General features: G+C 55.7%; 5 protein-coding genes across 5 annotated transcripts; 2 read left to right on the top strand and 3 right to left on the bottom strand.

Annotated features, from left to right (window-relative positions):
• The first annotated feature begins 1515 nt into the window (after positions 1 to 1515).
• P170DRAFT_504932 (uncharacterized protein) lies at positions 1516 to 3322 on the top strand. The gene is made up of 8 exons (XM_024854248.1): positions 1516 to 1622; positions 1667 to 1716; positions 1764 to 1795; positions 1843 to 1988; positions 2036 to 2316; positions 2382 to 2666; positions 2758 to 2868; positions 2938 to 3322. Exons 1-8 carry the CDS (start codon positions 1580 to 1582, stop codon positions 3151 to 3153), a joined length of 1164 nt encoding a protein of 387 aa, XP_024709426.1. The 5' UTR covers positions 1516 to 1579; the 3' UTR covers positions 3154 to 3322.
• A 108-nt stretch (positions 3323 to 3430) lies between these two features.
• Positions 3431 to 6511, bottom strand: P170DRAFT_372818 (putative C6 transcription factor). Its single transcript, XM_024845216.1, has 6 exons — positions 6237 to 6511; positions 5477 to 6064; positions 5256 to 5407; positions 5035 to 5208; positions 4566 to 4910; positions 3431 to 4516 (listed from the first exon to the last, which is right to left on the bottom strand). Exons 1-6 carry the CDS (start codon positions 6357 to 6359, stop codon positions 3895 to 3897), a joined length of 2004 nt encoding a protein of 667 aa, XP_024709427.1. The 5' UTR covers positions 6360 to 6511; the 3' UTR covers positions 3431 to 3894.
• A 422-nt stretch (positions 6512 to 6933) lies between these two features.
• P170DRAFT_504934 (NCS2 family permease) lies at positions 6934 to 9317 on the bottom strand (the record flags this gene model as incomplete). Its single annotated transcript, XM_024854249.1, has 4 exons — positions 8772 to 9317; positions 7753 to 8670; positions 7593 to 7697; positions 6934 to 7545 (listed from the first exon to the last, which is right to left on the bottom strand). Exons 1-4 carry the CDS (start codon positions 8859 to 8861, stop codon positions 6934 to 6936), a joined length of 1725 nt encoding a protein of 574 aa, XP_024709428.1. The 5' UTR covers positions 8862 to 9317.
• Positions 9318 to 9579: 262 nt separating this feature from the next.
• P170DRAFT_372823 (MFS transporter) lies at positions 9580 to 11514 on the bottom strand (the record flags this gene model as incomplete). The annotated part of the gene is made up of 5 exons (XM_024845217.1): positions 9580 to 9861; positions 9916 to 10047; positions 10100 to 10360; positions 10411 to 11136; positions 11192 to 11514. The coding sequence occupies 5 exons, from the start codon at positions 11512 to 11514 to the stop codon at positions 9624 to 9626; spliced, it is 1680 nt and encodes a 559-aa protein (XP_024709429.1). The 3' UTR covers positions 9580 to 9623.
• A 458-nt stretch (positions 11515 to 11972) lies between these two features.
• P170DRAFT_372825 (serine hydrolase domain-containing protein) lies at positions 11973 to 13304 on the top strand. The gene has a single exon (XM_024845218.1). It carries the CDS (start codon positions 12037 to 12039, stop codon positions 13192 to 13194), a length of 1158 nt encoding a protein of 385 aa, XP_024709430.1. The 5' UTR covers positions 11973 to 12036; the 3' UTR covers positions 13195 to 13304.
• The last annotated feature ends 15 nt before the right edge of the window (positions 13305 to 13319 follow it).

A 13319-nucleotide genomic window follows, 5' to 3' on the forward strand; every position in this document is an offset into this window, starting at 1 on the left:
TTTGATCGGGAACTCCAGATAGTTTAGATTTGTGGCCTTTCAGACTCGGTATCGACCAGATGCCATCATACATTCAGCACAGGGCAAGCAATGGAAGCGCGGGCCACCGGCTGCTGTCAATATGCCTTTCCTGGACGGAAGTTGAACCACAAACGGCAACGATTGCCTTCATTCACACATTTTTGGCTAGGTTATCATCAGTTCTCCCCAAAAACAAGTCTTGTCTAAGCATGGTCTTTCTCCGATTCCTTGCAAAACTGCTGTCAAACTGCGATCGTGGGAAATGCTCCTTTTAAGAACTGCGCATTAAAGGTCCTACTCGAAGGCCCGGGAGAACAGCAGTTCGCTGCATTGAAACAAGCCCTTTTGAAGATAAATGTTGAGGTATTCATATCGATACAAGATTTCAAATCACTCATGCCAAAAAATGAAAGGTCTTTGGATTGAACGACCCCAACTCAAAGGGCCCGTTGCCAAATGCCATTCATGGAGTACAACCAAGAAAGACGAAGTTTGTTACGTCCAAAATATGTGAAGCCATCCATGGTTTATGAAAAGCGCCGAGGAATGCCTGATTAACATATAGGGCTCGACTTATCACAAGGCCAGCCCACAGCTGGAATCATAGATCAACACATAGTAAGCAGATTGTTCGTCTCATGTTTATAACTCGGATTTTTTGCACAGTTGCCTTCCATCCTACAGGCCCATGCTATGATTGAGCCTCTCAATAGCACTCGCTCAAATCACTTATTGGCGGAGCAATACAACTCTCTCCGGAGTTTTATTTTAATTTTATTTTATTCTGGTTGCCTAAATTCCCTTGCGGAAAGTGCTGGCAAAAAAGAATCACCGCTAATGTCATGATGTTTCGCGAGGCGTACCTGGGTAATGTTGAATCCAGTTCATGCCCTTAGCTATGTGCATTAACACCCAACAACTCGTGTCCAACAGGGTCGCAGATCTTCCAATGCTTCGCCCCCTAATACAGCTCACCGTTAACGCAAGGAGATATGATCACGAGCCATTGGTGCCCGACGAATCCCGCCACAGCGCCAGGACGGAAATAGATTCAGCGAATGTTGTGGCAACTTTCAGCTGCACACACGCCCCCAACAGGTACTCGACCACTTTGAAACATGTACGACGCGGGACATTATTTCATTTCAGCATGCAAGAAACCATACCCTCACACCCAATCATTTGCCGCCGCTCAGACACCCGTATTTTCAGGTGGAACGCTCCCGGCCTGATCTTCAAGCTTGACAGGCCCGTGGGGCAACCTAACGCTTAATGAACTGGGCTTTTTCGACACGCGGAGCAATGACCCTCAAGGCTGGCCCTCGGGCGGGAGTCTGTCGTGCAGCATTGCGCGAGGCGCGGCATTTGATTGGGGCTGCTGGCTAACGCCCAGCCGGAGCCCTAACTTCTCATAGGTAGAAAGCGCTCTAGGCGGCTGTGTTGCATATACTAATGCGCGAGGCCCCACGAATACGACATATATAAGTCGGCGGACTCGGCGCACTTGGTCTGTTTCTCTGCTCCCGGAGTCTTACCGACTACCTTCACTGCGCCGGATATGAGAACTATTCGTGATCGAGTCGCGGTTTTTGAACAGTCGGGTAGGTATTTAGCGATCGTATTGCAGCGTGTACTGATTAGTTAGGAAATGATCCCTGGAACAGGCGGGATTCGGAGCTATATCATGCGTTAACGGTACGTCCTCGAGATCGGGCTAGACGTGCAGCCACCAACAGTAACAGGAACCAGGACCCGAGTCCTCCACTCGTTTAATGTCCGTCTCCACTCACAAAAGCAGAGGTATTGTATTAATAGTCGCAGATTCACCGACTCCGAGCCTCTCGAGGGACCCATCCCGATCAATTTTCCCGAAGGGTTCAGCTCTATACTCAACGATGACCTCAACGGTTCTTTTTTCTGCGACTACATCGCATCGGACGACGATGACGATAAAATCGTCCGCCATAGTAAGTCGCCGACACATCTATACGACGGTAGCACTAACCAGAACCAGTATCATGGACCTGTTTCAAGGTTAAAATGGTCCTCAAACCTAAAGAATACAGATGGGTTCAGGCATCCCTTGTAATCGACTGGACGATGGCCGACAACCGACAAACCGTTCTCGTGCTCAATCTCCCCGAGCCCCAACAGCTCCAAATCCAGCACAAACTACCGCAGATAAAAGCCCGCTTGAACCCTTTCAGATGGCATATGGAATTTTCCAGCACTCTTATTACTCTATACGACGCATCGATCTGGTCCTTGCGGGATTTAGTCCGTGCTATAGAAAAGGTCCGTCTCCCTCCCAATCTCTCCTTCAGCTCACCTAGCAACTAACAGCAGCGCACTCAATCCAGGCCAGAGATAAACCCAACCACCCACCCCCAGACTTCCCTCACCTACACGACATCGGCCGACACATCTTCCACTCCACCGAGACGCTCGAGATCGCCGAAAACACCGTTAAGAATCTTGTGGACGAGCAGGCTCGCTGGCGCGATGAGTTCCCGGAGTCTCGACAAAAGGGCCGCGGTGTGTATCTGCACACGCAGCAGCGGCTCTACAGTCTCTCAAAGCAACTTCATTCACTAAAGACGAGATCCCGATCGTTGACGGAGAGGTTGCATAACGAGATTAACCTTGTTCGTGTCCCCCCTTGACCCATCTATGAACCATATTATCTCCCACCATACACCCCGTCCCACTACCCACTGACTAACGAGAAAACCATAGGCATTCAACATCGTCTCCCAACGCTACGGCCGCGACGCGCAATCCGATTCCGCCATGATGAAAACCGTCGGAGTCGTCAGTCTCGTCTATCTACCTGGGACATTCGTTTCGGTACGGCCTCCCCCTTCCCTTCCCAAACACCACAACCCCAGCACAAGACGCTAATATAAGGAATGGTAGGGCCTCTTCGGGACCAACTTCTTCGACTTCGCGCCGGGCGACGACAGCGATTGGAAGACGGCCAGCACGTTCTGGATGTACTGGGCGGTGACGATTCCGCTGACGCTGGTGACGGTGGTGATTTGGGCGCTGTGGCATTGGCGGGCGCTGTTGAGGGTGTGGTGGGAGGGGAGACGGAGGGGGAGGGGGAGGAAGGAGAAGGAGGGTGGTGTTTAGTTCTTTGTGTCTAGTTGACGCTGGTGTTTGTTTTTTATGGTTTTTTTCTTGGGTGTTTGCTGGTACTATATAAATTGTCGGTTTGGGGTGGGATGGGTTGGGATATATACTTTTGTGGTCGGGGGTGCTATATATTTGACGACCTTGATGAATAGACGATAGCGACAAGGAGATTTTCGATTTCAAGTAATGACGATGTTTATTTATGAGGAAAATATACTTATTTACTACGACGAAGTCTAGAAGGGGAGAAAAAAAAAAATAAAAGTATACAACTCCAACTCCAGACTCAAATGTATCCATTAATTTTAATATAAACCCCTCACGTTATTAAACCAACACAGAAGCCCAACTGGTATAAAAAACAATATAAATGCAAAGGACCGGAAATCATGTATGGTATATGGTATATGATGAATGGTGAATAGTCAAAGTGTATGCTGTAATTCTGGAATTCGAGCACGACACTGATTCCGAAATGCAAGTTCCCGTGTCTAGGCGCCGCGAGCGTCCTCTAACGAACCGATTCCAACGTATTCGGCTGGTAGATGAAAGGTCCTTGGGTTCTGGTAGGCACTGGGCAGGCGAGCAATCTGTTCAGTTCGCCAGTATGACATGTATCCATCTGTGCATGTCTGGTCATGAGAGTTGAGCAAGTGGATGGAGGAGATACACGCCCGATGACCCCGATGATCGGGTCAGTCTGCGACTGGGTTCCATAAAACCAAGACCCAGAGAAGGCTACAGATCACTACTCCCTCCCTCGGTCGAAACAACCGTCTCCTCTCTCCCCTTCGAGCTCCCAGACCCAGACGCAGACCCAAGCCCCTGGCCCTGCGCAAGCACTGGACCTAACGACGGGGCCTGCCCCTGCCCCTGTCCCTGCAACCCAAACCCCAAGCCCAGGGTGAACCCCAACCCGCGACTCTGACTCTCCAGCTCCGCGAACAAGGGATCCGTCTCGGTCGGCAAGTCAATCCCCTTCTCGCGCGCCGTGGCGCGCAGAGAGCGCAGTGTCGTCTTGCTGGATTCCCAGCGGCGAGAGAATGCTTTTGCGGTGACGCAGATGTTCACGAAGGCGTCGCGGTTGGGCGCGTCGGAGAGGTGGTCGAGGAGGACGAAGAGTGCGGTGCTGATGAAGTGGATGTTGTGCACGGGCATGCGGTCGACGCCCCAGGAGGTGCGGTGGATGCGGAGGAGTTGGGAGATGGTGCGGGCGGAAGAGAGTCGAGCTTGGAGGGGGTTTTGCTGGGAGTCTTGGTGGTGATGGTGGTTGCTGTAGGGGGAAGAGTGTTGGTGGGATGGAGATGGGAGGGTATTGGAGAGGCCGTAAAGAGTCATTATGATGGCGTGGTAGTACATGCTTTGTAAGCGTTAGTTGGGTTTATAATCGAGGAATCCTGGAAACGAACTGTAAAGATAAAATATGCGGAGCTTCGATCTTGCTGCCCTTCAGACAGTCGGGGAGTCGGTCCGACCACTGGCGCAGACGGGTATGCGCGTCCGCGGTGTGACGGTCGCATTCGACAGGCGACCGGTCGGTGTCACCTCGGAAGAACAGGGCGCACAGGTCGTAGGCGATCAGATTGAGCTGACACAGGGCGTTGAACAGGCAGTCCGTGTGCGACTGGATGCCCTCGGCGAAGGTCGGGTATGGCTGCCAGTCGTCCTGGTCGGAGTCGTGACTGACGGGCGGCAAAGACACTCGTTGCGGCGGCTTGATAGGCGGCATTTTCTTCTCGAACAAGGCGTGGACCCTGGGCCCTTGGTCAGTGGCCCTCTGCGTTACGGACATGGCAGGAAGTTCAAAAAAAAGGGGGAAAGACAGAAAAAGCCAGCCCGTTGGTGGAAGTCTGACAGTTGGAAACGGGGTCTCCCTACGTCGCGATATTGAACAGGCCCCAGTGCGTGTTGCTGATCACTCGGGCCATGCGCAGAGTGTCTTCATCGGCCTTGGGCGCCAGGACGGAGTAATTGTGAGAGAGCTCTTGGACGGAGTATGCTACTTGGCTGCGATAGATCCAACCCTGGCGGTCTCGGCCGGTCATGGAAGCACTTTGTCGCGTCAGTATCATCCAGCACAACGACGCAAAACCACTCACCAGGTCCAGAGAACGCCGAGGCCATGTGCAGTCGGAAGAGAGATCCTGCCCTCTTCCTTGTCCAGCAACCGCTTCGCCTCCTCGTAGAAATGCGACCCTCTCGTTGTCGGATCCTCCGCTTTCGCACACGCCTCGGGATAATCCGAATAAGCCTAAACCGTCAGCATCAGCGTCAGCACCAGCACACAGCCCCAGACGAGCACAAGGAAAGATCTCCATACACAAGCATCCGCCAAGATAATATTGACCAAAAACGGCGAACAGTACGACGCCCCCGCCTTACTTCCCGCCTGCATATCGCCAATAAACCTGGCGCGATCCACCCAGTTACAGAACGGATGACACCAGGTAAACCACAGCGAGACGAGATGCGACACGAAGTCTTCATCCTCGGTGACACTCGTCCAGGGCAGCGCAGGGACACGGAACCGCGGGATATCCGAGAGGCGCTTGGCGTCGAGGATGCGACGGACCGACCGCGACTCGTTCTGCTGCAGACGCTGGACCTCATTGCAGACCTCCACGAGCTCCGGGGTGCGCGCCAGATCGGCCTTCGGCAGCTCGTGGTCAATGTAGTGGCGGATCTCAGCCAGGGTGGCGTTGCTGCGGATCAGGTTCAGCAGCGGAATCGTGCGTCGGTTGCCGCTCTCGCGCAGAATCCCGACCAGCCCGATCAACAGATCCTCCTTGTCTTCGAGCTGGTCGATCTTTCGCTTCATGTGTCCGCGGCGGCGTTTGTCGGCGGCTTGGTTCAGTGTGCAGACGAGACCGTGCTTGACGCAGTTGGCGCAGGGGGAATTGCCGGTGCACTGGAGGATAGCATGCTGTTAGAACGACGGCCCAGGATAGTGATAGGAGGAGGGAAGAAGTAGTAGCGTGGGTGACCCCACTCCAGCTAGATTGTGGCTGAAGTGTAGATATCGGGGACGATGGAAGTGGGCTGGACGAGGGAACGGGAAGACGGAGACAGAGGGAGCTGACCTTCAGCTTGCGCGCTTTGCAGGCCAAACAGGCGGTGCCGACATTCTTCCTGCGCTGCTGGGCGTCGGAGCCGGCGTTTCCACCGGTCGGAGCAGGGGCCAGGCGGCGTTTGGAGTCGGACATGGCGAGAATCGAACCGCGCGAGAGGATGGGAAGAGCGAACGGATTCAGTCCATGATGGGCGGGGACAAGCCGGACGAGTCGAGACGGACGAAGGAGAGACGAGACGAGCGAGAGGAGGGCGAGGGGGGAGAGCGAGACAAGCAAGGAAGACGAGGAGAAGAAGGGAAAGGAAAGGAAGACTGGAAAAAAGGGACGAAATGCGGTGATCCATCGATTTGCCCATGACTCGTCGGGCGATGTGATTGGCTGCCGGAAATGCACGCCACTTCCCCGCATGCGGCCGTATTCGTATTACCGCTTGTTACAGCAGAATTTGGTGATGTTTGCTCATTTCAGCCCTTGCGGCGCAGCTCCTGACGGTACGTTACGCCGCCGGGGGTTCGAGAGTGACGCGTCTGATTGGCCGGACGGAATTGACTTCCAGCGTGTGACCGTCGAAGCCCTACTTTGTATACTTTTGTATAGGAATGGAATGGAATGGATGGAATGGATGGAATGATGAGGATCAAGAATGTATTAATCTACGTCTACAGCTATGCGACTATCTACAACTCCCCTGCTGACGGTCCACAAATCACGCAGGAACCTTCCCCTCCGACTTCTCGGCGTATCGATCCTGCGACGACACCGACCCGTCCGGTCCGACGCCCAGGTCCACCGACTCGTTATCGTCCGGTCGCCAGAAGTCCTTCTTGCCGCGGAACACCCGCCGCAGCCACGGCGGGAAGAACCCGCCGGGCACCTTCCAGGTCCAGGGGTCCTTCTCGTCCTTGTTGGGCGGCACGACGCGCCCGAACGTGCCCTTCTCGATCAGCCACGTGATGACGTTCAGCGTGATGTAGCTGAGGATGCCGGCAATGAGGCCGTACGCGATACTGTACGTGAACGGCATGATGGCGATCGTCAGGAACGCCGGGATGGCGTCGCCGTAGTACCGCCAGTTGATGTCCGCCGCCGCCTTGCACATCAGCGCGCCGACGAGCACGAGCGTGCAACCGGTGGCCCACGGCGGGATGGACGCGAAGATGGGCGCGAAGAAGACGGCGATGAAGAAGCAGAGGCCCGTCACGCACGAGGTGAGACCCGTGCGTCCGCCTTCGGAGATGCCGGCGCCGCTCTCGACGAAGGCCGTGACGGGGGGAGTGCCGAAGAGGGAGCCGATCGAGACGCAGATCGCGTCGACCATCTGGGATTGTCAGGACAGATCGGTAAAGTGGGAGGGAGAGAACATACGTAGGCCATGGCACTGCCCTCGAAATCTTGCGTGCGCTCGTCAATGGCTCCGGCGAACCGAGCCATCGAGTACAGCGTACCCGTGGTGTCCAGAATATCGACATACTAATACCACATTAGCCCAGTTCAACATCTACATTCTCAATCCGAAGAAACTCACCAAGAACGTGATAAACGCCAATCCAAACTGCGACCCGTGTCCCGCGATATTCCACTCCTGCGCGACGAGCGTATGCGTGATGGGATGGAAGGTGACCACCTTCTTGAAGAAATCAAACTTGCTGTCTCCGATGTCCGTGTGAGGGAAATAAGTGACGGAGGTAGGACGGGGCCAGGAGATGATCGAGACGAGCAAAATGCCCATGATGACGGCACCCTTGACGCGATAAATCATCAACAGGGCCGTCAAGACACCGCCGCAGAAGATGCCAATCCACATGGTGGGACTGCGCATTTTATCGCTGGCCTCACACATGCCCGCGTCGTTCAGCAGACTCTGCGAGCATCCGGCCAACTCGACGGGCGAATCGGTGGCGCCGGTGATCAACCCGATTCCCGCACTGTAGCTCAATCCGATCAACGTGAGGTATAACCCAATACCCGTGCCGGTGGCCAATTTGATGGACGCCGGTAGGGCGCGGGCCAGCCACTGACGAATCCCCAGCAGTGTGAGAGCTAAGAAGACGAACCCCTCCACAAAGACGGCGGTGACGGCCACGCGATAGGGGATCATGCCGGATCCATGATGCCCCACCACGGTGTAGGCGAAGTAGGCGTTCAGACCCATCCCGGGCGCCAGGGCAACGGGCAGATTAGCCAGGAACCCCATAAAGAACGTTCCCAGGGCGGCGATGGCGGCGGTGGCGGTGACGATGTCGCGGTTGACTTCCTGCACGCAGAGCAGGTAGTCGGTGTTCGTGTCGCAGTTGTCGGCTTGACTCTCGGGGGGACAGACGCAGGTGCCGCCCGTGTCGGAGGTGATGGTGGCGTTGACGCTGATGATGTAGGCCATGGCGAAGAAGGTGGCCAGGCCGGCGCGGATCTCGGTGAAGAAGAAGCTGCCTTTGCGCTCGTTGGGCTGTGCATTGCGTGGTTCAGTCAGCCATGCCCTTCCTGGTGCAGAACGACACCAGGAGGGTTTGCAGTTCAGAATGATGTGAAGCATCGCAGCTCCCTTACATGACCCGAATTCTCCAGACGAAACCATCGTCCCACGGGGGACCTTGCCACCGCGTAATTGGTGCGATGCACCCAGTCCGAGAAGCCCATGATAAGCACGTAGTCTAAGAAGAGCAGTGGAAGAGGAACCACAATGGGATTGAGGCAATCAAGCCCTGAAAGGGAAGAGAGACAAACAAAGACTCAACACAAAAGAGAAAAAGAGAAACAAGAAAGAGAGACGCCTCCAAGCCGAGCTTTTTATTTTATTTTTTTTTTTTCGCCCACGCGACCGCAGCGAAAATTTCCATTTCCTTCCTTATCAGTGGCCCCTCTGACGGGCATCTTGGCAGAGACCCTGCACCAACCAGACCGAATCCAAAGGAAAAAATCCTCCGGAATTGACGGTCTCGTTTGCCGATCAGCCCGTGGGTCGAAGCCGAGCTCTCGTCACGGTTGCGCCAATTGTGGCAACCGATGACAACGGGGGATGATTCATGCGAATGGCCGTGGGCGAGAGCGGATCTCGCCGGTTCGGAGCTGCAAATTGGCTGACACGGTGCGTATCGCTCCGGTTGCTCTGCTTATCTGCAAAGAATCTCATATCTCGGGGATTTATCTCTCTGATGGTGCTGACTGGAGTGCATCTCGAGATAGGCTGGTCCAAAGGCAACGCTATCCTCGTTTCCAGTTAGGGCTTGGCTTGGCACGCGACGGGGTCATCCTTCATTTCTTGTTGTCGCGGCCTAGATTACCCTAGATTACTCTCTGCCACTCTTACGGAGAATCCCTGTGTGTGCACTTGCATTCCAGATCCTAGCTAGCCTCGATCTGCTACGGAGTACATCGTAAGAGTTCTCTCATCCCTTGCATCTACCCCGACTTCTCCTCGAACACCGCCGCCGTCGGCGCGAACTTGCTCCTCCGCCGTAACGCGGGCCCCCACACCATAAACCCCAGTGGGATGGGAATCATAATCGCCGCCAAACACCCCAGCAGCGTGCCTGCCCACTGCACCCCCAAATTCGTGAACATTTGTCGCGAGAAGAGCGGGAAACATGCCCCGACGGCGGACCGGAGGATCGTGTTGGCGGCGAACACCGAGGCGGCACTGTCCTATCAGTTAGTTTCATTTAAGTTTTTTTTGGTCGGTTTGAGCACTTACAATTGCAGATACGAGTCGATCAGATAGTTGAAACATTGCAGGAAGATCACATAGATGCCGAATCCCACCATTACGCCCGACGCGGTGGGCGCCATCCAGTGAATGTCGCTGGTGAAGCCGGTCCAGCCGAACCTGGAATGCTGTTAGTTTCATCTCACAAGACCACAGATAGGGAGAATCCGACCAAAAGAGGCCCACGGTAAAGGCGATCCCGCCCACGATGGCCGGCGGAAGTCGCCATTCAGACACCGGCATATCGTTGTTGGCCGCCAGTTTCTTATTATACGACCCCTGCCCCAACAGCGTGAAGGCGCCGCCGAGGAACTCGCCGATGATCAGCGCAATGAAGGGCAAGCTGCCGACGCCCAGATTCATGCCGTGGACGCCCTGAAACACGACGGGATACGCAGCGAGCAGCGCGTACATGAGACCGTAAATAAACGACCTGGTTGCCCTGTCAGTTATCAACCCTCGCAGTATAGAGCCAGAACACACATGTACAAAGTGACCAGGAACACAATCGGCTCCGTAAACAGCATCCGAAACGGCCGACTGAAGTTCACCGTCACCAGCTTCTTGAAGTCAATCTCCACCTCGTCCTGCTTTGCATGGATGCCCCAATTGCGCGTCTGTCGGCGCAATATCGCCGCTTTCTCCTGCAACACCACCGGCGGATATGTCTCCCTAAAGAACAGCAGCAGCAGGACAACCCCCAAGAACCCCATGATACTCGAGATGTACATCGTCCAGCGCCAGCCCAGGTAGCTCATCGTGATGAACCCGCCCGTGAACGGCGACGCGAACGGGCCCACGAACACGGCCATCGCGAACATGGCGATCGCCACGCCGCGCGACCGATTGTTGTAGATATCTGCGAACGCAGCCGGCACGATAGCCAGCGGTGCCGCGGCGAAGACTCCCGCGAAGAACCGCGTCAGCATAATCGTCTGCAGGTCCTTCGCCGTGGCCGTCCCGATCGTGAAGATGCTGTACCCGACGATCCCGGCCGTGATGGGCCATCGGCGTCCGTAGAGCTCTGACGCAGGGGCCCAGAAGGTCGGGCCCGTCGCGAACCCGAGCACGTATAGCGTTACGCCGAGCGTCGAGACTTCGGTGCTCACGCCGAACTGGACGCTGGTGGATCCGACCGTAGAGGAGAAGATGGCGCTGGCGAAGGACGAGACGAAGGTGACGTAGGCGAGGATGCAGGAGAGCATGACTCTGTTGCTGTTAGCATCCAACCCTCTTCTTCTGAAGCTCCCGAGGGGGATGTTACTTAGTCCGTAGCGGCCAATTATGCGGATGCATGGGGTCATCCTGCTCGCTGAATTCCACGACGTATTTCTCCGGATCAGGCAGCGTCGGAGGATAATCCTTCCCTCCACCAAAAGGGAGCCATTTCTCGCGCGGATCCGGCCCCGTCGCCGATCCGACCGTCGATTTATGCGTCGACTTTAGCGACTCCATGCGCGAGAGCTCCACGTTCGTCGGCCGCCGACTGAGCGTAGGAGACCGGATGGCGGCATAGTTGCTGTCCCTGCGCGGCTCCTCGGTCGGCAGGGTGGCTAGCGAACTGTCAGAATCGCCCGGGGAGGTCATTTCGTGTTGAAAACGACGTGAATGGGCAGTCCCTGGGGACAGGAACGAGGGCAGGTTTTATTGATGAATAGGATGCGTCGGATGAGAGTGATGGCATCATGCAGCCTGGTTCCATGGTTACATCAGTGTGTCGGATGGGGCTGACAGTCTCCCTCCGATGGGATGGGTTATCCCTGGACTTGCTCGTATAACGGTGGCATAATCTGGGTCTGGCAAAGCTTGTTCAGGCCATCCAAGATGGACTGTTCGGCATCGACGCTCCGATCACGATGCATGACGTCATGACATCTGGCCCTCTGAACCTCATCAGTCCTGCAGAATATGAACAAGAGCTGTTCCTTACACCTAGTGCCATCCAGGCAGAAACAATATTCCCTCGTAGTGTATCATGTCAGCCCAGAATCCCGAGGACGTCGAGGATGTCTCATGCCACGTCGCCTCTAACAACGCAGATCACCTCGGCTTCTCGGATATGCCTCTTACATCTCTCCCACCTCTCCTCCATCTCCCCCCTAAACCACCATGGCCAGTGTACACGGAACCTGCGACCCAGCATTCACCGCGGTACGCGACCTCCTCGCGCAACAAATCGCCAACCACGATGAAATCGGCGCCTCCATCTGCGTCAACATCGGCGGCCACACGGCCATCGACATCTGGGGCGGCCACACCGACCGCGAACGCACCACGCCCTGGAAAGAAGACACCATCGTGCCCGTGTGGTCCATCACGAAGACGGTAATGGCGCTGGCCGTCCTCGTGCTCATCGACCGCGAGGTCCTGGACCCCTCCGCCCCGGTCGCGCAGTACTGGCCCGAGTTCGCCGCCCACGGCAAAGAAGGCATCCAAGTGCGTCACCTTCTCAGCCACAGCGCGGGTCTACCGTCATGGGATCCGCCTCTCAAGCTAGCTGAGCTGTACGATGTCCCCACGGCGCTGGAGAAACTGGTCGCTCAGCGCCCCTGGTGGGAGCCTGGGACTGCCTCGGGCTACCACCTGGTTAGTCAGGGGTATCTGGTCGGGGAGCTGGTGCGGCGGGTTACGGGCAAGACGCTGGGCGAGTTCATCGAGCATGAACTGGCGGGTCCTCGAGACGCGGACTTCCATCTCCCTGTGGCGGAGGAGCACTGGTCGCGTATTGCGACGATGGAGCCGCCTCCGCGGATCCCGATGTCTCTGGAAGGCGACAGTGTAGCGATGCGTGCTTTCCGCGGAAACCCGCTGCCGGCGGAGCAGTCGAATACGGCGGAGTTTAGGCGTCTAGGGATCGGGGCGATGACGGGGTTCACGAACGCGAGGGCCGTGAATCGGCTGTTGTCGATCGTGGCGTTGAATGGGAGTGTGGGGGGGAGGAGGTTCCTGGCGCCCGAGACGGTCGATTTGATCTTCGAGGAACAGACGAGGGGCAGGGATTTGGTGCTTGGGTTGTTTCTGCGCCTGGGGATGGGCTTTGGGCTGCCGGTGGGGGATATGGAGGAGTCACTGAGGTGGATTCCGGAGGGGAGGCTTTGTTATTGGGGTGGCTATGGAGGGTCGTTTGGGCTTATGGATCTGGATCGGAAGATGACGATCACGTATACCATGAATAAGATGGAGATGGGCACACTGGGGAATTCGAATACGGTCAAGTATGTGACGGGTGTTTATGAGGCGTTTAAGGATTATAAGCCGAAGTTGTGATTGTTTATAGCGGCGATGGGTTGGGTTATTAGCTATACACTGTTGGACGTGGGCCCTTGATACTAGGTTGTAGACTCTCAATAAACATATACACGTTACAGGAATACCAGGTTGTTGCTAATGTT

The sequence above is a fragment of the Aspergillus steynii genome (assembly GCF_002849105.1).
Source record: "Aspergillus steynii IBT 23096 chromosome Unknown P170scaffold_1, whole genome shotgun sequence".
Taxonomy (NCBI): Eukaryota; Fungi; Ascomycota; class Eurotiomycetes; order Eurotiales; family Aspergillaceae; genus Aspergillus; species Aspergillus steynii.

What these genes read in the sequence shown, in the direction of transcription:
- P170DRAFT_372818 (XM_024845216.1), bottom strand. Translation starts at nt 6,359, where the DNA reads ATGTCCGACTCCAAACGCCGCCTGGCCCCTGCTCCGACCGGTGGAAAC. An exon ending in TTATCTTGGCGGATGCTTGT is followed by an intron (nt 5,408 to 5,476) that starts GTATGGAGATCT and finishes CTGACGGTTTAG; the next exon opens with GCTTATTCGGATTATCCCGA. An exon ending in GGCCTGTTCAATATCGCGAC is followed by an intron (nt 4,911 to 5,034) that starts GTAGGGAGACCC and finishes CCAAGGGCCCAG; the next exon opens with GGTCCACGCCTTGTTCGAGA.
- P170DRAFT_504932 (XM_024854248.1), top strand. Translation starts at nt 1,580, where the DNA reads ATGAGAACTATTCGTGATCGAGTCGCGGTTTTTGAACAGTCGG. An exon ending in CGATAAAATCGTCCGCCATA is followed by an intron (nt 1,989 to 2,035) that starts GTAAGTCGCCGA and finishes AACCAGAACCAG; the next exon opens with TATCATGGACCTGTTTCAAG. An exon ending in TAGTCCGTGCTATAGAAAAG is followed by an intron (nt 2,317 to 2,381) that starts GTCCGTCTCCCT and finishes CACTCAATCCAG; the next exon opens with GCCAGAGATAAACCCAACCA.
- P170DRAFT_372825 (XM_024845218.1), top strand. Translation starts at nt 12,037, where the DNA reads ATGGCCAGTGTACACGGAACCTGCGACCCAGCATTCACCGCGGTACGC.